This window comes from Trichosurus vulpecula, chromosome 3 (genome assembly GCF_011100635.1).
Source record: "Trichosurus vulpecula isolate mTriVul1 chromosome 3, mTriVul1.pri, whole genome shotgun sequence".
Lineage (NCBI taxonomy): Eukaryota > Metazoa > Chordata > Mammalia > Diprotodontia > Phalangeridae > Trichosurus > Trichosurus vulpecula.
The window spans coordinates 355836260-355861772 of NC_050575.1; the positions used below are offsets into that span (position 1 = coordinate 355836260).

The window sequence follows — 25513 nt, forward strand, 5'->3', positions numbered from 1 at the left end:
AGCAGTCAGGAAAAGAATCAGGAGAGAGCAGTGTCATGAAGGTTTGGGGATGAGAGTGTATTTAAGAAAGTGGCCAACAGTGTCAAACACAGAAACATTAGAAAAGGCTAGGACTGAGAAAAGGCCATTAAATTTAGCAATTGGCATCATTGGTTACCTAGGAGAGAATTTTTTTTTTCAGTTGAGTGATAAGGTCAGAAGCCAAGCTGCAAGAGGTTTTGAAGTGAATAGGATAGGAAGAAGTGGCAGTGATGTATGTAGACAGTGTCTTTTGGGAGGATGGATTGCTGTGAAAGGGAGGAGAAATGTAAGATTGTGACTGGGGGCAGGGCAGGGGCAGGGAGCAGATGAAAGCTTTTAAGAGTGGAGGAAATCTGTGTCTTATTTATGCACATCAGGGAAGGAGCCAGTGGATAAATAGAAATTGAACACTGGAAAGAAAGAAGGGCTAATTGGAGAAGACTAAATCAAGGGCACAAGTTAGAGGGTTTGTCTGTATGGCAAGAAGAAGGGATACCTTATCCTCCAAGAGCAGAGCGAAAAAGAGTCTGGGGTATGCTGGTGAGGAAATTTTTATTTTTCTCATATGCTTTGTAACACAAAATTTTCCAACATTTGAAGAAGGTATTTGTATATGGACTATGAGGTTGAACTAGATAACTTCTAAGTCCCCTTCTAATTAATATGAGAGGATGATGGGAGAGAATATCCATCGTCGTTGTTCAGCCATGTCCAACTCTTCATTACCCCATGGACCCTTCTATCCGCCACTGTCTCTTGAAGTCTGTCCAAGTTCATGTTTGTTGTTTCCATAATATTATCTATCTGTCTCATCCTCTGCTGTCCCCTTTTTCTTTTGCTTTCAATTTTTCCCAACATCAGGGTCTTATCCAATAAGTCCCATTTTCTTATGTGGCCAAAATATTTAAGCTTCAGTATTTGATTTTCAGTGAATAGTCTGAATTAATTTCTTTAAGTATTGACTGATTTGACCTCCTTGCTGTCCAAGGGACTCTCAAAAGTCTTCTCCCAATGCCATAATTCAAATGAAGCATCAATTCTGTGGCACCCAGCTTTTCTCATAATCCAACTCTCACAACCATACATTTCTACTGGAAAAACCATAGCTTTGACTATGCTGACCTTTCTTAGCAAGGTAACATCTCTGCTTTTTAGTGTATCATCCAGATTTGCCAAAGTTTTCCTTCCAAGGAGCAAGTGTCTTTTGATTTCATGGCCGCAGTTACTGTCTACAGTGATCTTTGAGCCCAAAAATATAAAATCTGACACTGCTTTGATTTCTTCTTGTTCTGTTTTCCAGGAGGTGATGGGGTCTGTTGCCAAGATCTTAGTATCTTTAATGTTAAACTTCAAGCCAGCTTTTACCCTCTCCTCTTTCACCCTCATCCAGACGCTTCTTAATTCCTCTATACTTTCTGCCATTAGAGTGGTGTCATCTGCATATCTGAGATTGTTCATATTTTTCCCAGCAACCTTAATTCTGGCTTTTGATTCATCCAGCCTGGCATTTCACGTGATGTACTGTGCATATAAGTTAAATAAGGTGACAATATATAGCCTTGTTGTGCTTCTTTTCCAATCTTAGACTAATCAGTTGTTCCATGTTCAGTTTTAACTGTTGCTTCTTGACCTGCATACAGGTTCCTCAGGAGACAAATAAGATGATCTGGTACTCCCATCTCTTTGGTGACTTGCCACATTTTGTTTTGATCCACACAAAGGGTTTAATGTAGTTATGAAGCAGGAGTAGATGGTTTTCTAGAACTCCTTTGCTCTCTCTCTAATCCAGCAAATGTTGGCAGTTTGGACTCTAGATCCTCTGCCTCTTCAAAAACCAGCCTGCTCTTCTGGTAATTCTTGGTTCACATAGTGCCGAAGCATAGCTTGCAGAATATTATGCATAACCTTGCTGGTGTGTGAAGTGCTCACAATTCTTCGGCGATTTGAACATTCCTTGGCATTGCCCTTCTTTAGGATTGGGATGTAAATTGATTTTTTTTAATCCAGTGGTTACTGCTGCATTTTCCAAATTTGCAAGCAGATTAAGTGCAGCACTTGCATTTTTTAGGGTTTTAAATAGCTCAGCTGGAATTCCATCACTTCCATTAGCCGTATTGTTACCAGTGCTTCCTAAAGTCCATTTGACTTTGTTCTCTAGATTAGTAACCACCCCATTGTGGCTATGACTGATGTTAAGATCTTTCTTAGATAGTTCTTTTGTGTTTTCTGTCTGTTATCATGCTCATTTTTGCACAAAACGTTTCCTTGATATTTCTGATTTTCCTGATGAGATCTGTCTTTCCTGTTCTGTTGTTTTCTTCCATTTCTTTGCATTGCTCACTTAAGAAACTCTTACCCTTTATCCTTTACCTTTTGCTTTCTTTCATGCTCTTTGTTTTCTTTGGAATGTTTTTTGTTGCTGCCTCCTGTACAGTATTGCAAATCTATAGTTCTTTAGGCACTCTTATCTACCAGATCTAATTCCTTAAATCTGTTCATCACCTCCACTTTGTATTCATAATGGTTGCTATTTAGGTCATACCTATGTGGTCTGATGGTTTTCCCTACTTTCTTCAATTTAAATCTGAATTTTACAATAAGAAGCTTATGATCTGATCCATAGTCAGCTTCAGGTCTTCTTTTAACTGACTATATAGAGCTGCTCCATCTTTGCCTGCAAAGTATATAATCAATCTGATTTCTTTATTGACCATCTGGTGATGTCCATGTGTAGACTTGCCTTTTGGGTTGTTGAAAAAGAATATTTGTTATGACCTTGATAGAACTCTTATTAGTCACTTCCCTGCTTCATTTTGCACTTCAAGGCCAAACTTGCCTGTTATTACATTTATCTTTTGACTTCCTACTTTAGCATTCCAGCCACCTATGATGAATGTGACATCTTTTTTTGGTGTTATTTCTAGATGTTTGTAGGTCCTTATAGAACTGATTGACTTTGGCCTCTTCAGCATCAGTGGTTGGAGCACAGACTTGTATTACTTTTATGTTGAATGGTTTGCCTTGAATTCAACAGATATCATTCAGTTATTTTTGAGATTATACCCAAGTTCTGCTTTTTGCATCATTTTGACAGTGAGGGCTCCTCCATTTCTTTTAAGGGATTCTTGCCTACAGGAGTATAGGTAATGATCATCTGAATTAAATTCACCCATTCCTGTCCATTTAAGTTTGCTGACACTCAAGATATTGATTTGGGGGGGCGGGGAGGGCAATTGGGGTTAAGTGACTTGCCCAAGGTCACACAGCTAGTCAATGTGTCAAGTGTCTGAGGCCGGATTTGAACTCAGGTCCTCCTGACTCCATGGCCGGTGCTCTACTCACTGCATCACCTAGCTGCCCCCCAAGATACTGATGTTCAATCAGATGCATCAGCAACTGAGCTTGCTTTCAGCTCTGACCCAGCCCCTTCATTAATCCCAGAGCTAATTGTAGTTGTCTTCCATTCTTCTCCAGCAGCATAGTGGATGCCTTCTGACCTGAGGGGCTCATCTTCATTGTCATCTCTTTTATCATTTTAGTACTGTCCATGGGGTTTTCTCTCTCTCTCTTTTTTTTTGGTTTTTGGTTTTTGTTTTTTTGGCTGGGCAATTGGGGTTAAGTACTTGCCCAAGGTCACACAGCTAGTACATGTGTCAAGTGTCTGAGGCTAGATTTGAACTCAGGTCCTCCTGACTCCAGGGCTGGTGCTCTACTTACTGTGCCACCTAGCTGCCCTTCATGGGGTTTTCTTAACAAAGATAATGGAGTGGTTTGCCATTTCCTTCTCCATTGGATCACCTTTTGTAAGAACTCTCAACTATGACCTTTCTGTCTTAGGTAGGGTTGCACAGCATAGCTCTAGTTTCCTTGAGCTACACAAGCCCTTCCACCATGAAAAGGCAATGATCCAAGGGGTAATATCCATTATTAGTCAATTGAAAGCATGAAACAGGATCTTGGGAAAGAAGTCATACTTAGAACTTGATTTGGAAGTTTTCTAGGTGATGACTTCATTTGTGAAACTATGTAAGATCTCAGAGGAGGAATATATAACAAGATAACAACAATATAGGAACAAGAAAAGACAAAGTTGTCCTCCTCCCATGTGGGGAAAGTCAACAGGTTATTCCCCCTGTAGCTGAATTCTCAGTGTATTCCTTTCTGTTTGTTTATGGATACTTGAAGTTGTTGCCAAATTTCTAGTAAGAAACTTAATTGGCAAGTAACTTAATTTTTAAACCTTGAAGTTAAGGTAATTTATAATGAACTTTCAAATTATGTATAATTTTATATTATGCTCCATGTGTAAACCTAGTAACAGAAAATATGTATAATTTTTGTCTTGACAGTGAGAAATCCTTACACAGGCCATAAATACCTTTGTGGGGCACTTCAGTCTAGCATTGTTCTGTTAGAATGGGTTGAACCAATGCAGAAGTTTATGTTAATTAAGGTAAGCATAAAAGGCTAGCCTGTATAGTTCTGAGTACAAAAAAGACTAATGGTCCAATTTTTATTAAATTTTATATTATAAAATCCACAAAATATCTCTTCCTAGTTGACTTATATTATTTGGTTATATAAAATTGTATGGCAGATTGGTGAAAACCTTTCATTTTCAGAAATCCAATTGTTCTAATGAAGAATATTCTTGGGCTGGAGAAATTTTGTGTGAAAGTTTAAAAAGTAGATGGAAAAATTAAAAATGAGTTGTATTCACAACTATTGATGAATTTTGGGAACAAAGCCAGAAAATCTAGCTGGTTTGTATGTGACTAAAGCTATCATAATAAAGAATCCCTTGCAGATTTGTCCTTTGCCCAAGATAATAAAAGTTGGCTCACAGTAGAATATTCATCTTGTTAAAGACTGGTCATTTGCCATGGGGCAATCCAAAAATTATCCTAAAAAATTAGGTTCAGAGTTTCACAAGTCTTTTGAGTAATGAATATTCTTTAATACATTTAATACTACCCTAACATGCTTTTTTAAAACTTGGACGACAAGTATTCAGAATGTCAAAAGTATAAATTGTTCATGTGATGCCAGATGAAATAACAATTATATTTCCAGAACATATTGTCATAATTTAATAATTATTTCTTTGTTGCTTGATATTCTGATAGAAATTACTTCAGATAGATTTGTAATGGATTCCTTATAACACAGTTTTAGATGGTCTTATGATATTTAAAATATTATTCTTGCTAACTTGGGTCTAACACTTTATCCCATGGGCCATAGCACACCAGTACTGTCCATGGGGTTTTCTTGGCAAAGAGACTAGAGTCATTTGCCATTTCCTCCTCCAGTAGATTAAGGCTAACAGAGATTAAGTGACTTACTCAGAGTCATACAGCTAGTAAATGTCTAAGGCTCAATTTAGACTCAGGTTTTCCTGATTCCAGGCCCAGCACTCTATCCACTGAGCCATCTAGCTGTCTCTGTTGAAAATGTTACCTTCCCCTTATTTTCAAGCTTGTAAATGCTTGAGATTTTTATTTCTAACTTTCGTGAAACAGTTTGTTAACCTTGAGATGAACTGTGGAATTAGAGGAAAAGTGATTTTAGTAATTTTAAATCCATTATTGTGTTAAAACTTCTCCAGGACTGGGATTTCTTTATAATGAAATCTTAAGTTTAAAAAAAAAACACAGAAAATATTTCATATATTATACAAAACAATATATTATGCAAAACTCTTTACATTCACAATTATATATGAGAAAAATATTTGGACAGCTTCTGTTTCCCCCTTCCCAGCTGAAGGTAAACAAGCTCTTTCCAAGGCCATATTATAAATCCTAGGAAGAATACCTTACATTTTTACAGTGCTTTATAATTTTCAAGGCACTTGAACATGCATCAGTTCCTTTTTTCTTACAACAATCACTTTATATGTAGGTTGGGCATATATTTTTGCCTCCATTTTACAGACAAGCTGAGACCTGAAAAGAATAAGTAACTTGCCTGGGGTTATACAGCTAGTAAACCAATGCCAGAATCCAGATATTCTCACTCCCTAGTCCAGCGTTCCTTGGGCATACCATGCTGTCTTTCTTCCTTTGCTCTGCTGACATCATGTTCATTTCAGTTATGTTTCAACATGGCACTGCTGGAGAAGTGACAGGGTAAGCTTGGGTAACAGGAGATGAGGGGCTGAGTCTCCAGTGCAGAACCTTCAGTCTTCAAAAACATTTGAGCAGATAACTCTGGGAACACCATTTTAGCTTAATTTTATTTCAGTAATAGAGTTTCTTATTTGTGACTAACAATAATACTTGCTTTCTGGTATATAAAATTATGATGGTTCATTATTTTGTTTAACAGTATTTTTGTTTGTTTCTCTAGCACATAGATTTTCCTATACCATGTCCACTTAGAATGTTTGAAATGCTGGTAGTACCTGAACAGGAATACCCTTTAGTTTGTGTTGGTGTTAGTAGAGGGAGAGATTTCAACCAGGTGGTTCGGTTTGAGACTGTCAACCCAAATTCTACCTCTTCGTGGTTTACAGAATCAGGTTTGTGCATCTATTTTTTTATTGACTTCCTTCTTTCTGATAGATTTGCAAAATATCTGTTACACATTATTTTAGGCAAATTTGGCATAAGAAAATGTGTATTCAGATTAAAGCTAAATTGTATGGTGTTAGTCACTATTCAAAAGAGTTTTTGTTTTTCTATTTGCAGAAGAGATTCACAGTACAATACCTTTAAAGTGCTTCTGATGAATTCATAATGATTACATTTAATGAAATTTTATCTTCATTCCTGTACCTGTCCATTTTTATGAACACCTCTTACATAAAATGAGGAATACCTGTATTCTAGTATGATCAGTAAGAAAAGGCAATATTTTAAAAAGAATCCAGCAGTTATATGTAACACATCTTAATTTTGTCATCTTCCAAGTATATGTGTAATATTTTACTGCCATGTTCATTCTGAGCTGGAAATATTTTCTGTTTTTGATTCATACTCTTAAAATTCTGTTTTGAATGGTTATTTGTTGATGTTAATATAATTCTGTGAAAGATGACTGGTATCTGAAAGAATTCCTTTAATAATACCAAATTTTATCAACAATGACTCAAATTTTTAAGATAATATAGTAAACCATTTCCATGTGCCTTTACCTAGAGAGCCCCAGTTGACTTGACCATCCTCATCATCCTCCCGCCTGAAGAACTTTGGTTTTTTTATTGCTACTTTATCTTCTAAGATTTCTAAGTGTATTAGACAAAAGGACTGTTAATTTTTTTAATGTTTCTTAAGTCTTCAATTAACTAAGAGGCTAGTCTGAATTAACAAAACAAAATTTTTAAGTATAATTTATTATTTGAAGTGTATATTGTAATTGAAACTGACTATAAAGGTATTATAGTGTAGGAGTCCTTAGAGAAATTACTTTATGGAATGGAAGTTTTTATTTGTAATAAATCTATAAATTATGAGTAAATGAGTTCTTAGGAAGTACTTTGAACTGCTTTAAAACAGCATGTTTTTAGCTAGCTTTTATCTAGCTTTAACATTTCCCTAAAATATCCTTGATGTGATTAATTTCTTAGAATCATTTCTTTAAAGATTAAAGATAGTAAAGATGGTAAACTTTATCTCAGCTCATGCCCAGATGTTTGCCAATTTGGAATTAATAAAGTTTTAATTAATTAAACTTTAGTTTTACTTCCTAAGGTAATGGAACCTTCATGTTGTTACTGAACTTAGTTTAGTTGCTTTGTACATTGTGAGTGACTAGAATTTGATGATAAATCAGTCATTTGGACTAAATGTCTTACATTTTAAAAAATATTTCCCTATAGTATTTTAAAGCATGTTTCCTTGCAAATGAATAGCTCCTTTAATTTCTGCAAGTAACTACCTTGTTTCCCTTAGTTCAGCTTTTTCACTTTTCCAAATTGGTTCCTTTGTGAAGTAAGGGGCTAGAACCTTAGAGCCCAGCCCCCTCATTTCACAAAAGAAAAAAACCAAGGCCCAGAGAGGGCATCTTGCCTCAGCTCACACAGGTAGAAGAAGGCCCAAATGGAATTTAAACCTAGGTCCTCTGATCCAGCACTCTTCCCATTGCACTGCACCATCTCTAGTCTGAAATGTGAATTTTGATTGTATACTGCCTTTTATATGCAAGAAGACAGTGGGATCATTATGCTGTATAGTATTCAAGAAACTTTCCCTATCTGAAAGAGTGTTCATTCAAGTAGGAACATAGGACAAACATTCAAGTTAACTATGATAAGGCATAATGTAGCAAGGGCCTTATGAGAAAGTTAGATTTGTATTTGGAAAGAAATCACTTCCAATTAGAAGAAACAAGAAAAACTTCAGGAAAAAGATGTCATTGAGGTGGACGTTGAGGTGGGGGAAGTCAGGAAGAAGAAGAAAACATCATGAGCAAAAGGACTGAAGCAGGAAAGCAGTGCGTGTTGAGGTAACAAAGAGCTACTCAGTTTCCTCACAGTTATAGTTTATAAAAGGGAATGAGAAATAGGGCTGTACCTTCAGGGGAACCATCATCAACAGAGAAGGAGTCAGAAAGTGAACAGTAGAGGAATGTAAGGGGAAAAGATCGAAACTGCCAGAGATCTCAGGTGGAAGAAAGCTCAGTTAAAAACCTTGAGCACACACATTAAAAACCAACATGGAATATATTAATCACAAAAGGATCCTTTAGATGGTCCTACAGACCATCTAAAACAGCGTAGACAACTCTAAATAAATATCAGAAGGCAGAGGAAAATGGATCCACACGTGATGAGGTAGAGGACCCTGTGGATTCCCCCAAGATCATGGAACCACAGGCAGACTTTCCCACGTGGTTCAAAAGAGATATAGGACTGGAAGCATATGTTCTGCTGCTGTTTTGGAGGGCTTTGAATTCTAGGCTGAAGAGTCTGGTCTTCATGTGGTAGACAGAAGGAGTCACTGAAGGCTTCTGAGCAAGGCAGTGATGTTTTTTCCATTCCCTAAAAATGCTATTTCTGCCTCTCCTTGAATATAGGCAGAAAGCAACATTTTGAACCCTTTTAACCACACATTAAGTGCCTACAGCGTGCTAGGAACTGTGTTAAACATTGGAGGTACAAAAAGATTCCCTGTACAGGGTACTTTGAGGAGGAAAGAGAGTATTGCCAACTCAGGAGTTTACAGTGGCTTTCATTGATGTTCTGGCACATGAATTGAGCCTTGAAGAAAGCTAAGGATTTAGAATACCTATTAAAAAAGAAGTGGAGGTGAGGAGAGCCCAGGAGATACAGAAAATATAACTACCAAGAGTGTGGTTGCTACAGACAGTAGGGAAGGAATACCTTAATTCTCTTCATAATAAAAAATGTAAATATTTGAAGCACATCAACAGTCTCCATTGCCTGTTTCTCTAATGAAAGGGAGAATAAGGGGCAGCTAGGTGGCACAGTGAAGGTGCCACCACCTCGCTGCCTACGTAGAATACTTCCATTCAGTTTTTTGAATGATGCTAGCAGTGTATGTCATTATGTTTAAATGATTCAGTATATTCATAGAACTCTTACCCAAGGTTCAGAAAGCATGGTTTTAGACTGTGATGTGTCCAGACCAGTGACTGGCCACTATCTATACATCAAAGGCCTGGGTACTCCCTCACTAATCGTAGACATGAATGCCGGCCTGGCAAACCTGGGGCACAGAGAGCTTATTTCATTTAGCCAGGTCATTCAGGGACTGTCAGAGGCTAAAGTGGAATCCAGTTTTCCTGATTCAGAAGAGAATCGAACACCAGCCCTGGAGTCAGGAGGACCTGAGTTCAAATCCGACCTCGGACACTTGACACACTTAGTAGCTCTTTGACCTTGGGCAAGTCACTTAACCCCAATTGCCCTGCCTTTCCTCCTCCAAAAGGGGGGGGGGGGAAGAATAGGAATTCTTTTTAATGAGCAGATATTTTGAAATCAGATGAATAAGTAATTCCTGAAAATTCCTAAACATTTATCTGAAAAACTATAATATTGTGCGTACTTTTTGAGTGCAAAATACTATGAAAAATTTGAGGAGGAACACATCACTTTCGTTGACATGACAGGTTTGGGGGCAGAGAGTGGAGGGCAGAATCAAGGAAAGCTTCATCCACAAGATAGGCTCTGAATTAAGAAAATTAAGGAAAGAAGGAATTTTCAAAAGATAAAGGTGATGATGAAGATTTTTGTTCCAGCAGTGGAAATAAGAGAAAGCAGGATGAGAACATGAAACAGTGGGTGCTCCACTTAGACTAGAACATGGAATTTATTGAAGAATAGTGGGAGGTAAAACTGGAAAGCTAGAATGAAGCTTGATTATTGAGGCCTTGAATGCCAAACTAAGGAGGTTGTGCTCTATTTGGTTTGCATTAGAGAACCACTGAAGAGTTTTGAGGACAGGAATGCCATGATCAGAGTACTCCATTAAGATTATTCCTCCATGCATACCAAAATATTTGTAGCAGCACTTTTTGTTGCAGCAAATAACTTGAAATAAATCATGGATGGAGAAGTGGTTAGACATGTTGTGATGCATAGATGTAATGTAATATTGTGAGGCTGTAAGAAAAGGTAAATTTGATGAGTACAGAGAAGTATGGGAGGACCTCCATGGACTGATACAAAGCAAAATAAATAGACCCAGGAAAACTGAACACAATGGCCACTAAACTCTAAATGTAGCAACTACTACAAAAATCAACATTACAAATTCAGATAAGAAACAAACGCTTCAAAATTATGAAGCTTAACCTTGGCTACAAAAAAAAGATAAGAGAGCACACCTCCCCCCACTTCTTTGCAGAGTTGAGAGGATCCATGAGTGTGGAGTATTGCATATAATGTCAGAATTTTTCATTATATCAGTTTTGCTGATAATTTTTCTTCTTTTTTTTCCCTTTTAAAAATATTTCTGGGAGGAAAGGAGGTGCAGAAACAGAAGAGCAAATGTTATAGCAAGAAAAGATATTAATGCATATTTATTTTTAAAAAGATTACTCAGGCGGTAATCTAAAGGATAGATATTAAAAAGACAAGAACAAGAAGATCAATTAGACTTTCCTAATAGCCTGAATCAGAAGGAATGAGGACATGAATTAGGGGAGTGGGATAGAAAGGAGGTGTTTGTGAGATATACTGTGGAGACAACTGAGAGGACCTGGAAAGCTACTGCATATAGATGTGAAGGAAAGGGAAGAGTCAGAACTTGGGTAGCTGGGAAGGTGGTGATGTCAGGTGCAGCAAGGCAGTCTTTTTAACAGCTGGCAGACAGAGCACTGGTTTTGGTCTCAGGAAGACCTGAGTTAAAAGGAAAAACAAGTCATATGGGGATAGCTGGTAAGTTTAGTTTTAGAATCAGTGGAATAGCAAACCGAAAATAACCAGTTTCTTGGGAATGCAGAACTGGAGTTCTAGGAAGAGAGTAGGAGTGATGACATATAGACATCTGCATAGAAACGATACATTGAAACCATGGGAATGTATGAAGTTGCCATCAGGAGAGACGATAGATGGCAGAAAACTCCTAATAAATCTGTGATAGTGTCACACAAAGTGTCACACCAGGGAAGGAAGAAAATAGCATCCATAGAGCAGAAGGGGACACAGAAAAGAGGGCAATGTGGATATTGTATTAAGTTGTATAAATACTTTTTTATTTTAAAGCCTTTATGTAATAGAGTCAGTTTCTTAGCCAGTCCTCTCTTTTGTCCTTTGTGTGGCAGGATGTTTGTGTTTGCTGGTGTTTGTTAAATTTATAATAGAAAGAGAAACAAAAATAGAAGGCAAGGGACAATAGAGCATCAAGAAAGTTAGAAATAATCAGTGGTGTCAGGAGTTCTAGAGAGGTCAGAAAAGAATGAGGATTGCAAACGAGCCATTGAATTTGACTATAAATAAATCTTTAGTGACTACATATGAGCAGACTGGACTGTTAAGAACAAAACTCATTTGTTCCTCACATCAGCCTGTTTGTCACTTTCCAAAAATCAAAGTAGCAAGTTACAGCCATAATTTAGAAATTGAATTCTCCGACACCCAACTTCATATTGGACAACTTAAGCTATGCACATCTCATGTACGTAATTAAAAACCTATATTCTTATAAATAAGGATAATCTCTAAAGTGCTTTGTTTTCAAAAGTGAGTAAATATTTTCTTGCTATAAAAGTTAATCTAGTTGTATGTTATTCTGATCTTTTATTGTAGACACACCACAGACAAGTGTTATACATGTAACCCAACTCGAGAGAGATACCATTCTTGTATGCTTGGATTGTAAGTGGTGTTTTTGTTTTGTTTTGTTTTGAAGTGATTGGTTTTAACCTTTGTATTTTAATAATACTGCTCATTTATCCTAATATGTAAGTCAATTTCTTTTTTTTTTCTAGGTTGTATTAAAATAGTAAATCTACAAGGCAGATTAAAATCTAGTAGAAAATTGTCATCAGAACTCACATTTGATTTCCAGATTGAATCAATAGGTAAGCAAAAGTTTTGTTTTTTATGCTATAATTTATTAAAGGAAATATTTCAGATATATTTGAGTAACCACTGCCAAAGCAGCCAAGAATAATGAATAGGCTACTTACCCTTGCTTCAGGAAAATGTGGAGGTAAGTCCTGCCTTGGACCCATACTGGCTGTGTGACCTTGGGCAAGTGACTTAAGAGAGTTTCAGACCAATCTGCATCAATGGAGGAAGTTTCCATAACTAGAGTTCCCCCTACTACTGAAAGCACAGCTCTGTGTTCCCTCTTTCTTCTACAGCTTAAAAAAAAAAACAACTTTCATGATTAATGTTTCACAGTAACTATTAGATGTAGCTAAGGGCTTAGTCTTACAAGATGTAGAAGAGAGGTCAATACAGAACTCTTTATATGTAGCTCACTAATTGGTTTAGATCACTTTTCATAGAATTATAACTAGCCAAATTAATGGATTTTATAAAACTTGATTATGTCATATGTTAAAATATATCCTGAAATTTTTTCCTAATAACTACATAGACATAGGATTTTTGAATGATAGAATGTGGTGCACAATGGCTGAGGAGTGAGAGGACCTAGGTTCTATTCTCACCTCTGACACTATCTGCTCCTCAGTCTCCTCGTATATAAAATGGAGAGGATGAACTAAGTAGCCTGCTTCGATGATCCTGAATTTGGGCTTTCTTAATGTGTTTTTGTGACTTAGAGTTCACTAGACTTCAGTATCGTACTTTTGTACAGTATTTTATCACTAAAATGACTACAGCTTAAATATCGAATCACTTTAAACGTTAAAGAGGGAATGTTTACTTAAATAAACTTTGTTATAAAAACATAACCATTAAAATGTTGCTTTCCCTCTCCTCTAAACTGTAGCAGTTGTGGTTGGTCTGCACCAGAAGTGTCAAACTCTCCTAACTGGCCTCAGCCCAAACCAGATTAAAATGTAATTGGGAAATATTTAACAAAAATTAAAATACAGTGCAATATAAATAATGTTAATTTGAGATTTTCTTAGTCAATATAATTCTGCAGGGATCCATTTCTATTTGAGTTTGATACCACTGGTCTACATTACCCCATAGCATGGACTCTAAGTCTGTAGCTTATGAACTGCCGACCCTTGGGAAGCCACATGTGTACATCAAGCTTTGTCATTTTTGTCAGTATGGATTTTCTCAGTTGATGGACACTAAAAGCATGGGAGTCTACAAAATTTTTTACCTTAAAAAAGGGAGTCCTTATAAAAAGATTGAGAATCACTAGTCTACACTATATAATTCCTGCTTGATTCTGTTATTTGGTTACAGTTTCCTATTCTTATTCATTTACCAAGAATATATTAAGTCCCTACTATGAGCAAACAGCATGTTAGGTGCTGAGGATACAAATTTAAAAGCCAAGTAACTTCTGCCTTCAGGTAGTTTACTATGTGCTTTAGGAACGGAACGTGTGAGAGTTATTCCTCAAAGTGGAGGATTAGAAAAGCCCTTGGGTAGTAGATGATACCTGAACTGAACACAACAGTGTGAATCAAAGGACAAAAATGAAGCTGCAATCTGTGTGATCGTAATAATCAGACTTATCCCTGAAGGACAAGGTTCATCTCCCTTCTTTACAGAAGTGGGAGATCATGAGAATGGGACATTGCATAGTTCTGCTGAACTTCTTTGTTACAAGGGATGGGTCTTGAGGGAGCAGAATATTTTAAAATAAAATGCTAAAAAGACGTTAAAAATAAAAGCTGGAAAATAATCTTGTCAAAGAAGGAAAACTAGTCTTAGAATCAGTTTGCTTTGGTGTAATCTCAGTTCTGCTTCTGACTGTGTGTGACCATGGACTGATCACTTCATCCCTTTAGGCCTAGTTTCTTCATAGGTTTATAAATTTAGTATATATATATATACACACACACATATACATATGCATGCTTGGGGTGGGAAGGAGAAGGGTTAGGCTAGATCAGTGGTAGGCCACTAATCCATGCATAATGATCCCTTTGGGCTACATATTGATTCATTGTTTAAATGTTTTTTATTGCATTTTCATTTATTTTATTTATTTATTAATATTGATTTGTTGAATTTATTAATTTTAATATTAGTTTATTATTAATTGTTAAATTAATTTTGTTGAATATTTAATTTGTTAAATATTTCCCAATTACATTTTAATCTGCTTTGAGCCATATGCTGCCCAGAGTTTGAAACCTCTGGACTAGATGACTTCTAAAGTACCTTTCAGTTTAAGAATCTTGAGTCTGTTCAGCTAGTAAAACATAACTGACATCTATAGGGCTGCGTTGTATCCATTACCATCGCCCTATAAAGTAGAATTGATTGTGAATGTGTCACAGCTGAAAGTTCTGCATTAAGTGCATATCTTTCAATAATCAGCAAATTATCAGTACTTCTGATTTCAGCATAATGGTTGCATTTATTTCAGATTGTTAGCAAAGTTGTAAAGCATGCTACTTTTAATTCTTGTTCCCAAAATTAATGGTTTTAGCTTTTCTTTGTTTTTGGTAAGTTTAAAAAAAAAAAACCAGTCCTCTATGTGCTAATAGCTTTATGAAAGAAACCATCAGAATGAGAACAGGGAAGATTCAGTTAATTTTCAATTTAATTTTTTTTTTAATTTATTTATTTTTGCAGGGGGAAGGCAGGGCAATTGGGGTTAAGTGACTTGCCCAAGGTCACACAGCTAGTAAGTGTGTCAAATGTCTGAGGCCAGCTTTGAACTCAGGTCCTCTTGACTCCAGGGCTGGTTCTCTACTCACTGCGCCACCTAGCTGCCCCATTTTCAATTTAATTTAATGATCACACATTTACTATGTTCTATGTGCCTAACACTTTGGAGGATACAAAATCTATATATTGATTCTAACTGGTTGTTTTATAAATCTTTTCTTCTCCCGAAAGTCTACAAAACTCAAACATATGGATGATATATACACACGTGCATGCACGTGCACATACTTGAATTATTAAAAATTTCTGTCTATAATAATATTTTGACATTCTTTTTTTCTTAAACTCAAGATGTTTATTTGAGGTTATTGGAAACTTATTCTGAATATACCTCTTAGTACTATGTATACATTGGGTTTTCCACTTGATAGGTATACAGTGGGGAACCAGAAGTCTCCCCGTTATCTTAGAAAAAGTTCAAATTCTTCATCTTAATGTTCAGTGTTCCCTGTAGTCTAGCCTCACCTTACTTTACAGTGTTCCCCAGCTCTTTAAAGTTTTGTATTATAATGCAACAGATGACCATGCAACATCAGCAACAGATTCTTTACAACTGAGTTGGCCCAGGGGCAACCTTCATTCTTCCCTTCCACACAGACCAAATGAGAAGAGACTTCTTATTCCTAAATCTCTTATCTTGAATGATAATCTCTCTGTGTGGGTACACAGTGATCTCTCCCCCTCCTGACTTCCCATTGCTCACATACATAGATGTCTGTGTCATGTGCTGCTGCAAGTGATTATATTCTTTCTTGTATGATCCTTTGATTGTGGCATGAATCATCTCATCTTCCAAGAAACTACAATTTTTAACAACTGTGTCTGCCACTGTTCAGAAAGAATTACAAATAATGAACATATAATTCTGATGCTCATCTTATGAAAAATTCTCCCCTCCAGTAGAAATATTCCATTTTGTTTTGTAGGATGGAAATATAGCTTGTTAAATTTATTAGAGAATCAGAGAATCTCATATTGGAATGGACCTAATCACCTAATCCAACTCATGTGATTAGAAATCCCCTTCCAAAATTAATGTTTAATATGTAAAATGTCTTTTCAAAATACCATCTCTCATTTTCATCCTGCTTAGATTTTAAATGGAGCAAAGCTTTAATGATAAAAATCATTATAACTGCTGTATCCAACAAACTTGTTTCAAATTTTTTTTTTTACTGATTTTTTCTTCATCGTTTTGTTACTAGAAACATCCATAGGTCTTTTTAATACTAAGGGACAGTAAAGGACAAAAACCTCATATTTAGGCTGATGATGCTGGGAAGTAGTACTAAAAATTTATTTGTATTTGTATTTACATTCTTTGGCTATCTTATATCAGAAAAAACAAAGATAACTTTCTGAAGCTGCATGTGAATTTTATTCTTTGCACACTTGTGCCCTTCTCCTAGCTCCCTTCCGCATGAATAACTATGAGAAAGAGATTTAAGAGTATACAAGTTTTTTTTTTACATGTGATTTTTGTTCCTCCTGTACCCACACAATTCTACCAGTTAGTGGCAGATTAAAATACTACAAATAAAGATGGGAAAGGAGATAGAAATGTGCTTATCAATTGAACTTTTGAACAATTGACAGTAATTGAGCTGTTTTTGCCTGGTAGTTTGCCTACAAGACAGCGTGCTAGCTTTCTGGAAACATGGAATGCAAGGAAGAAGTTTTAGATCAAATGAGGTAAGTAATGTTTCAGTGTGGGGCCATAAACATAAGACTATCATAAAAGGTTATCAAATTTAAAATAATTCTGTCTAATTGTTTTGGGGAGGGAAAGCCTAATTCATGAAAGTTAACTGTTGACATGCTGATTTTGTAAACATTTCATGTATTTAAGGAAGGATTTTATTTGCAAAGGTAAAAAAGAGATAACATTGAATTAAGCAAATGTTTATTAACATCTTATGTTCATGACACTTTGTCAGGAACTAGAGATATAAAGACAGAAAGTGAAATAGTCCTTGCCTTCCAGAAATTTACGTTGCACTGGTGAGAAAGGATACAAACATGTACAAAGTATACGTAAAGTGATTTCTGACTGGAGACTACTGCTAGGCACATCTGGAGTAATTTGTACACAGTGGCACCTGAACTGTGCATTGGATAAAGGAAGCAGGGTATTCTCAGAGGCTGAGATAAGGAAAGAAGACAGTTGAGGTTTCAGTGCCAGGACACAATCTTAATTAATGGACAAAAGGAACTTTTGTACCTATAAGGAAGTTACCACCTGGGCTTTAGGCATACCCATATACAGACATACATATGTGGAAAGGTTGAGTCAGAGTGTTTATTTTTGTTTTATTTGAGCAAAAAGAATTAACAAAAAAGTACCTACTGTCTTTTCTTGGTGGAAGCCTTTTAATATGACCTCACTGGCTTACTTTGTGATAACCAGTTGTGTATGTATCCTATTAAAAAGATCCAAATCTTGAGTCTGATCTTCATAAATCAAGTCTTTGACCAGCACTCCAAAACAATTGGAGTTCATGACCTACCAATTGTAAGTCAGTAGTATCATCTTTATTTATAGAAGATTTATTTTTAGCATTGCTGAAAAAGCAACCCCCAAAATGTGCTTTCACCTTTCCCATCCTTCAGTGGCTAGTTGATTCCATTTACCCTGTTGCCTGTTTTTACTGTACATTTTAAGAGCCTTAGCCTACTGAGACCCTAAAGGATGGAGGGTTCCTTCTTGTTTTTCTTCAGCCCCTCCTGATTCAATCACGTGCTTAGTTCTTACTCAGACCCACCATAAGATTTTTTTTAAAATCTCTTCCTCCCTTCTCCCACCTTAACTTACAGCTATCTCTCCAGTTTTCCTCCTCATCCACCCAACAGAGCATTCAGCCTCCCACCATGATCATCCCACTTACTCTACCTACGTATCACTTGTCAGCATATTTGCCTACTCCCATGTGGACCTAGATTTATTTGAATTTGTTCTCCAGCCCCAAAAGTCTTCCTCTCCCTTTTCTGTTGCCAGCTTCAACTATTTACAAGCTCCAACCAGTAGAATTGGTCGTTTGGAATGAGTGGAGGACCTAGGATACTACAGGAGGAAAATAGCTGAGTGGTTACCCATCTAATTTGTAATTCTTTTATCTCACTCTAATCCTTCTGATGAGTTGCATTCAACACATTTGTGTTTACAAGCAGGATAAACTTAAACTTTAGGATCACACAATTTTTATCAGCCCAGCAAATTTAAGGGACAGCCTGTTTCAATGCCCACGTTATATCATGTTGTTGGGGTTAGAGTTTGGTGTTTTGGTTTGTTTGTTTTTTTTTTCATTCTTTGGCATCCATTTTGTTAGATTACTGACCATAATAGGCTACCCATCCTGACTGACTAGTAGAGTGCTAATCTTAAGGACTTTTGTAGAAAGCATATGTCATTAAAAATTGTTTTAAGAAGATAGTGTTTAGGGAACTATAAATTTTTCAAGAAACTTTCTCTTAGTTAACTGTTTCTTAGTCATAACATCTATTTAACTTCATATTGGTGAGTTGAGGTATTATACCTAACAGCTTTTTACAAAATCATTATGTTTTCCTTTCTTTTATCTACAAATATATTCAACATTGGACATTCTAAAAGAGACTGTCTTAAGATCTACTATTGTTCAATAAATAAATAGCTTTTCATATTACAGTATTATAAAACTAGTTCAGATATTGCCTTTGGAAAATTCCAAAGCTCTTTTAATGATCTCAGACTTTTCCTTGAAATAAAGGCTTACTACCAAGATTTAATATCAGTTTAATACCAAGATTCTACTCACATTGTATGGCTATAAGTCACGGAATGTTATTGTCACTAAAGAATTAAAAGTGAGTATTACTAAAAATTAGAATGGAAGGTGGATGGTAGGTATGAGCAGGTTGGAACTCATAATAAGAAAACATGAAAAAGAACCAGAGAAGAGAATAGTAGTGAAGAAATATGCGATTGGAAAAGTTGAGTTGGTCATGTAGTGAGAGCAAGGGATGACCAATGGAGAGGCTAGATGCTATCCTGGCATCCTTCCCGTCAAGAGAAAAGCAGACAAAACTCCAGCATGACAGGGCAAGCTGATCTACGTGACCAAGTGTTGTCCAGATGGCTTTTGGCCACAGCATTTGGGGAATATACACATTGGCAAAATCACAAATCTATTTGAGTAGGAAGAACTTGGGTCATCAGGTCAGAAGACCTAATGTCAAATTTTGATTCTAAGACTATGTTGACCCAGGATGAGTTCGATTCAGTAATTATTCAACCACTTCAGCTTACCCATATGTAAAATGAGAATAATATACTCAATTCACAGAGTTGTAACATAAGCTCTTTGTTAACCTTAGAAGTAGTAATAATAACAGATATAGCCTATTCTTCCCAGCCTAACACTTACCTATGCTGACTTAGTAAATCTGACAGTCAACCAGGGACACTGCTACTCTTTAGGAATAATAGGTTCTTTTTCCTTATGCATTATAAATGAAATGGTAACTTTGAATTTTGTAACTTTAATTTTAAAAACATTCTGTATTTTAATTGTATAGATAACACAAGAAATTTCAGATAGTACAAGGATTTTCAGGCTTCTTGGATCTGACAGGTATGAAAAATTAATGTGTGCTATGTTTTCTTTCCCTCTGAAATAAAAATCTTTAAATGATATACTAATCAAAACCTTGCTAAGCTGTGTATCTCTCACACTCTAAAAGTTAACAATCAGCAATTAGGAAATAAGATGGAAATGTTAATGTTCTTCTGAATTATATAAAGGTGACAGTCTTTTCAGTGGGCAGTTTATACAAAATAAATACAACACACACAGACACACACAGACACACACACACACACACACACACACACACGTCATTTGCTAAGACTAAAATGCTAAGACTAAAGCTGCCAGATTGCTTCCTAGAAAAGGAACTGCCTCTTTAGTAAGTGGCTTCAGAGTAATCTCTGCTCACAGAGTCAGCAAATGATAGTTATGTAGTAAAAGAAAGAGCGCTAGCATCAGCTTTCAAAATAACTTTCTCTTTTGTTTTCATTACTTTATAGGGTCGTGGTTTTGGAAAGTAGGCCAACTGATAATCCTACAGCCAATAGCAATTTATACATCCTGGCGGGTCATGAAAACAGTTACTGAGAAATGTTATGCATGACACTTACCTATGATAGAAAGAGAACACTACTGCAGCAACATTGATGGATGCTTGAAGCTGTACACAAGCTACAGTCACCTAGCTTCAGTGACTTTGTAATTTATTGTGGCGTGAGACAAGGAGGAGAAAGGTTGTTTGTGTGGTATGGGTGTATTTAGCACATGTACCACACCAGTGCTTCATTCAATATTGTGTAATCTTTGTACATAGAGGCAGTATTTTTCAGTGAAACTTGATAGTACTGATGATATACACTAAGAATTGATGTAGATAATGGTCCTTTTATGATGTACAAGTGTCTTATCTGTACAGATGTAAAGGTTGATGCAAAAATGCAGTTGGGGGTACTATTTTAAGAACTCTCTGGGTGTGGTTATATTATAAAATAGGATCCTGGCAATGAACACATCTAACAACACTATTGTATTTTTATTATGTAATTTAGTAATACAACTATAAATCTTGTAACTTTTAAAATTGTAACCGAGGCTAAAATCATTTTATAATCTTGTTTTTTATTTTAATGCAAGTACACTGGTGTTTATATTTGCACAAAGTATTGATATGTGATGTATTGAGTCACGAAAGTAAGCTGTGACATTGTCAATATGCATTGGGCTTAAAATACCTTTTAAAAATTTATTTGGTTGTTTTCTTTGTGAAACAAGCCAATTTAACCACCTGTCGTAGTAACTGGTCTTTTTTATATTTAAGCAAAATTCTTTAAGATTGCTTCTCTGCTTAAAAAAACAATACCTTCTGGAATGGGTTTGAATCACAGAATAGCGGTACCATGATATAACATTGCAATCATTGTTTGAATTATAGTATACACAGTGATAAAATTCGCATCATTGAAGAGAGTCCACACTAAACATTTCATATAATCACACTGAAGAACTATAACATTCCATAGAGTGAAGTGGTTCAAATTCCCTGTCGTATTTTTATTTCTTTTGGCCTTATGATCATTTTCATATTTGTTTTGATTTAGTGTTAACACATGGCCAAAATGATTTAGTTACTACCTCATACAGACAAATAATGGTTACTACACATCACAGGAATTTAGTTTTGGTCAAAGTTATCTTTGATTGCTATTTTCCAATGGAATATGTATATACCAAGTTTTAGTAAAATGCACACTTTGACTCTTTTTTTGTATATGTTCTTTATATTTTAATGTGAGTATATACACTCAGATCAAACTGAATAGTGATTTATGGTCTTCATTAATGTGATTGGTAATGCTTTTGAATATGTTCCTTATTGTACATATTGTAAAATAAAAATGTTTTTTAACATGCTGTTGTATAGTAACTTGTCATCAGCATTAATTTTTATAAAACACCATCAACAAATGTCAGTCGAATGCCTGCTGTGTGTTAGCCACTATTCTAGGCCGTGAGATGATAAAAACAAAAATGAACCAATCCCTGTCCCGTGGCAGGGAGACAGCATAAATAGAGGTATACGGAAGGTACAGGGTGCCTTCTGTAGAAGACACAGGGTGATCTAGGGGAAAGCACTGACACATGGGGAGATCAGGAAAGGTGGCATGTGAGACATGGTGCTTGAACTAAGTTTGGAAGAAAAACAGGAATCTGGCCACTGTGAAATTAAACAGGAGATGGAATGTCATGTAGTAGGCTGACGATGGTGATGACTAGTTTGGGTGGACCAGAGACTTCATGAAAGAGGAAGCAATGTACAATGAAACTGGAAAATGGCCAGCTTGTGATGGACTTTGAAAGCCAGCATTTATATGTTATCTTTAAAGGAATAAGAAGCCAAGAGTTTAAGTAGAGAAGTGACATATGTGGTCAAGGCTGAGCTTTAGGAAAACCATTTTGGCAGCTGTGTGCAGAATGTATTGAGTTAGAGAGAGGGCTGAGGCAGGGATATCAGTTAGGAGGCTGTTGCAGAAGTGCAGGTAAGGGGATAGGGGCTTAAACTATGGTGGTGGCCATGTGAGGAAAAAAGACCTGTGAGAGATGGAGAAATAAGATTAGTAGCTAACGTGGGAGAGGACTAAGGAGCCTGGGATTACATCCGGTGGTGAACCTCAGTATCTATAAAGACTGTGGGGCCTGCAATAGAAATAGAAAGGTTTGGAAAAGGGGAGGACTGGGGGAAAGACAATGTCTTCTATTTGGGATGTGTTAAATCTGAGGTGTTCATAGGAAATCCAGTTTGAATTGTGGTAATACAGAACTGGAGCCCAGGAGAAAAAGCAGGACTAGCTGATACTGTAGTCAGTAGCATAGAAATGATGATTAAACCTTTGTGAGCAGACCAAGTCAGCGAGAGAGTGTGGAGAGAAGGATCCAGGAGCCTGAAAAGAATAGTCACCCACACGAGCAGAAGGAGAACCAAGAAAGGGCAGCATTAAAACAAAGCCAAAGTTTTGAGGTCTGGTTTGGTTTGGTTTCTTTCTCAGATGGTGGGGAAGGGGGAGGGAGAGAATTTGGAATTAAGCGCTTATTAAGCATCTACATGCAGCACTTCAGCCTTATCTGGATCAGATCACTTTAATTGATGAGCAAGTAGCAGCTCTTGAGCAGGCAGCCTACAAATTGGATGCATATTCAAAGAAACTAGTAGCAAAGTACAAGAAGTTAGAGAGGCCATCAAAGAATTCTTTAGCACAAAGACTTTTAACTACAAGAATGTTTTATAAGAGCTGAAATAAGTGGGATGGCACTTATCACTATGCTTCAGTTCCTAAAAAGCGGCACTGCTGATCCAAGGAGAATCCCAGCCCCCACCTCTGGTTAGATGTGTAACTCTGGCCACCCCCGATGTTTTCCTAAACCTGTACCCCCTGGAACCTCATCTTATCGTGTGCTTCGTTGGATGCCCTGGACCAAGGCTCAAAAATCAGGATCAGTCTCGTCTCCCTATCTCCTCCCTTCTTTCCTCTCCCCTAGGCCCCCCCCCCCCGCGCCCCCTTCATAACCATTCATAGTCGACACATGACCCAAAAAAAGAGGTTCCAGGTCAGAGCCTTGTGGTAGAGTCACCATCATGGAGCATAATATGGATGATGATCCAGCAAAGGAGCCTGAAAAGGAGGTGTGTTAGAAGACCAAGAAAGCAAGCATAAAAGCCTAAGGAGGAAACGGTGATATCAACATTGTAAAATATCAAAAGAAGGATGATTGAGGAATGACCATCAGACTTGGCAACTAAGGAATCGTTTGTTCAAAATACTTATAGCAACACTTTTTGTGATAGCTAAGATTTGGGAACAAAGCAGATGCCTACCAATTGCAGAACAGTTAAACAAATCATGGAACATTTGAATGTGAAATGTAATGAATGCAATGAAATATTGTGCTACGAGAAATTGTGATACAGAGGAGCATGGAAAGATCCACGCTTGAGGCAGCTTGAGGTAAGCAGAACCAAGAAAACAATATATTCAATAACTACAATGTAAATGGAAAGAACATCTCTCCCTCTTCCCTCCCCCCCACCCAAATCAAAAGTAAATGTAACCAAATTATACAAAGGGGAATGGAGAGTGAAGAGATAGGAGGCAATACTCTGACCCACCCTTGAATGGGTTGGGGAGATGTCCAGGTGTTACACATTGGCACATGTTTTTCAGACTTCTCCAATGTGTTAAGGGGTTTTCCTCTCCAAAAAATCCCGTTTGTTCTATAGGATAACTCCTGGGATGGAGAGAGACATAACTATGAAGTACAAAGAAACAAAAGATATCAATAAAAGCTTATTTTACAAAAGAAATCAGGAAATTTTGAAGAGAGAAGTTTAAATTGAGTGCTGAGGCTGGAAATGAAATTTCAGAGGGTTTAAAAGAGTAAAAGGAAAGAAAGTAAAGGCAGCAAGTCGAGCTTGTTCATGTTTGGCTGAGAAAGGGAAAAGAGATGTGAGGATAGCTCTAGCAGGTATGTGGAATGCTGAACTTGGACTTAGGAAGACCTGAGTTCAAATCCTCCCTCAGACACTTAGCAACTGTGTAACCACGGGAAAGTCCCTAAACCTCAGCTTCAGGCTCCTGTGTTTCATGTAAATGGGAATAGTAGTGTCATGTACCTCCCTGGGTGGTTGTGAGAACAGTGAGGTGATGTGCAAAATGCTTTGCAAACCTTAAAAGTACTACATAAATCTTAGCTCTTGGGATTTAATGAGGGTTTTTTAAGGGTAGGGAAAATGGGTATTTTTATAGGCAGCAGGGAAGATACCAGGAGGTAGGGAGAGATAATAGTGGAGACAATCTGCTAAAGAAGGTACGAGAGGATGAGACTGAGGATATGTTGAGGGGTTCCTTGGTGAAGAGAAAAGCCACTTTGGCATCTTCAGATTGGAATAAAAGAGGAAATAAGGGACGGAGTCAGGGAGTTGTGAGGTACAGGAAAAGAGAAAGAAGGCAAATGATCTCTTCTCACAAGTATGAGCCTAGGTTCTAAGCCAAGGGGGTGCTATAGGCATACTGAAAGAAGAAAACATCCGCTCTGATGACTGGGTGAGAGAATAAATGAGGTAAAGGTAAAAGGACTGCCTTATTGGAATGAGGGCCCAGTTGATATTAAATAACATAGATTTATTAAATGGACCCAGTCAAGCTGGTTGGATGACTTCCTCCAGCTCTGTTTGGCAAGAGGGAAGTAGAAGGACGATGGTAGGAATAATCCAGAGTTAGGGTTTGCAAGACATGGACAGTGCAGGAAAAGATTCAAGAGCCAAGTTGTGCTGTAGAGTTAAACTGCAAAGAAATGAAAATTGAAGCCCTGGGAGCTATGAGATGGCTAAGAGAGAAAAGGACAGGCTAGCAATACACTAACAGGTAAGGGGCTGTTAACAGAGCAGATGAAACAGCAGTCAGATAAGAGAGCCCTGTGCACCAGGCTTTCCTCTTCCCCCCTCCCAGGCCCCGCCAAAATTTCTTTAATCTTTTCAATGAACACAAATATTTTGGCTTTCTCTTGCTTCCTGCCCTCACTCATTGAAACCAGAGAAGAAAAACAAAGCCCTAGTAACAAATATGTGTAGTAAAGCAAAACAAATTCTCACATTGGCCTCATTTGACAAATACGTCTTTCAGCATCCTGG

At 36.9% G+C, this 25513-nt stretch overlaps 1 protein-coding gene across 1 annotated transcript in view; it reads left to right on the plus strand.

Moving 5' to 3' along the window:
* MAP4K3 (mitogen-activated protein kinase kinase kinase kinase 3) overlaps positions 1-21741 on the plus strand; it is a 213323-nt gene extending 191582 nt beyond the window's left edge. The window contains 7 exon segments of the mRNA XM_036749371.1: positions 4371-4474; positions 6373-6544; positions 12236-12304; positions 12418-12510; positions 16887-16957; positions 19820-19875; positions 20331-21741. Coding sequence (XP_036605266.1) covers positions 4371-4474; positions 6373-6544; positions 12236-12304; positions 12418-12510; positions 16887-16957; positions 19820-19875; positions 20331-20418 — 653 coding nt within the window. The 3' untranslated portion in view covers positions 20419-21741.
* The last annotated feature ends 3772 nt before the right edge of the window (positions 21742-25513 follow it).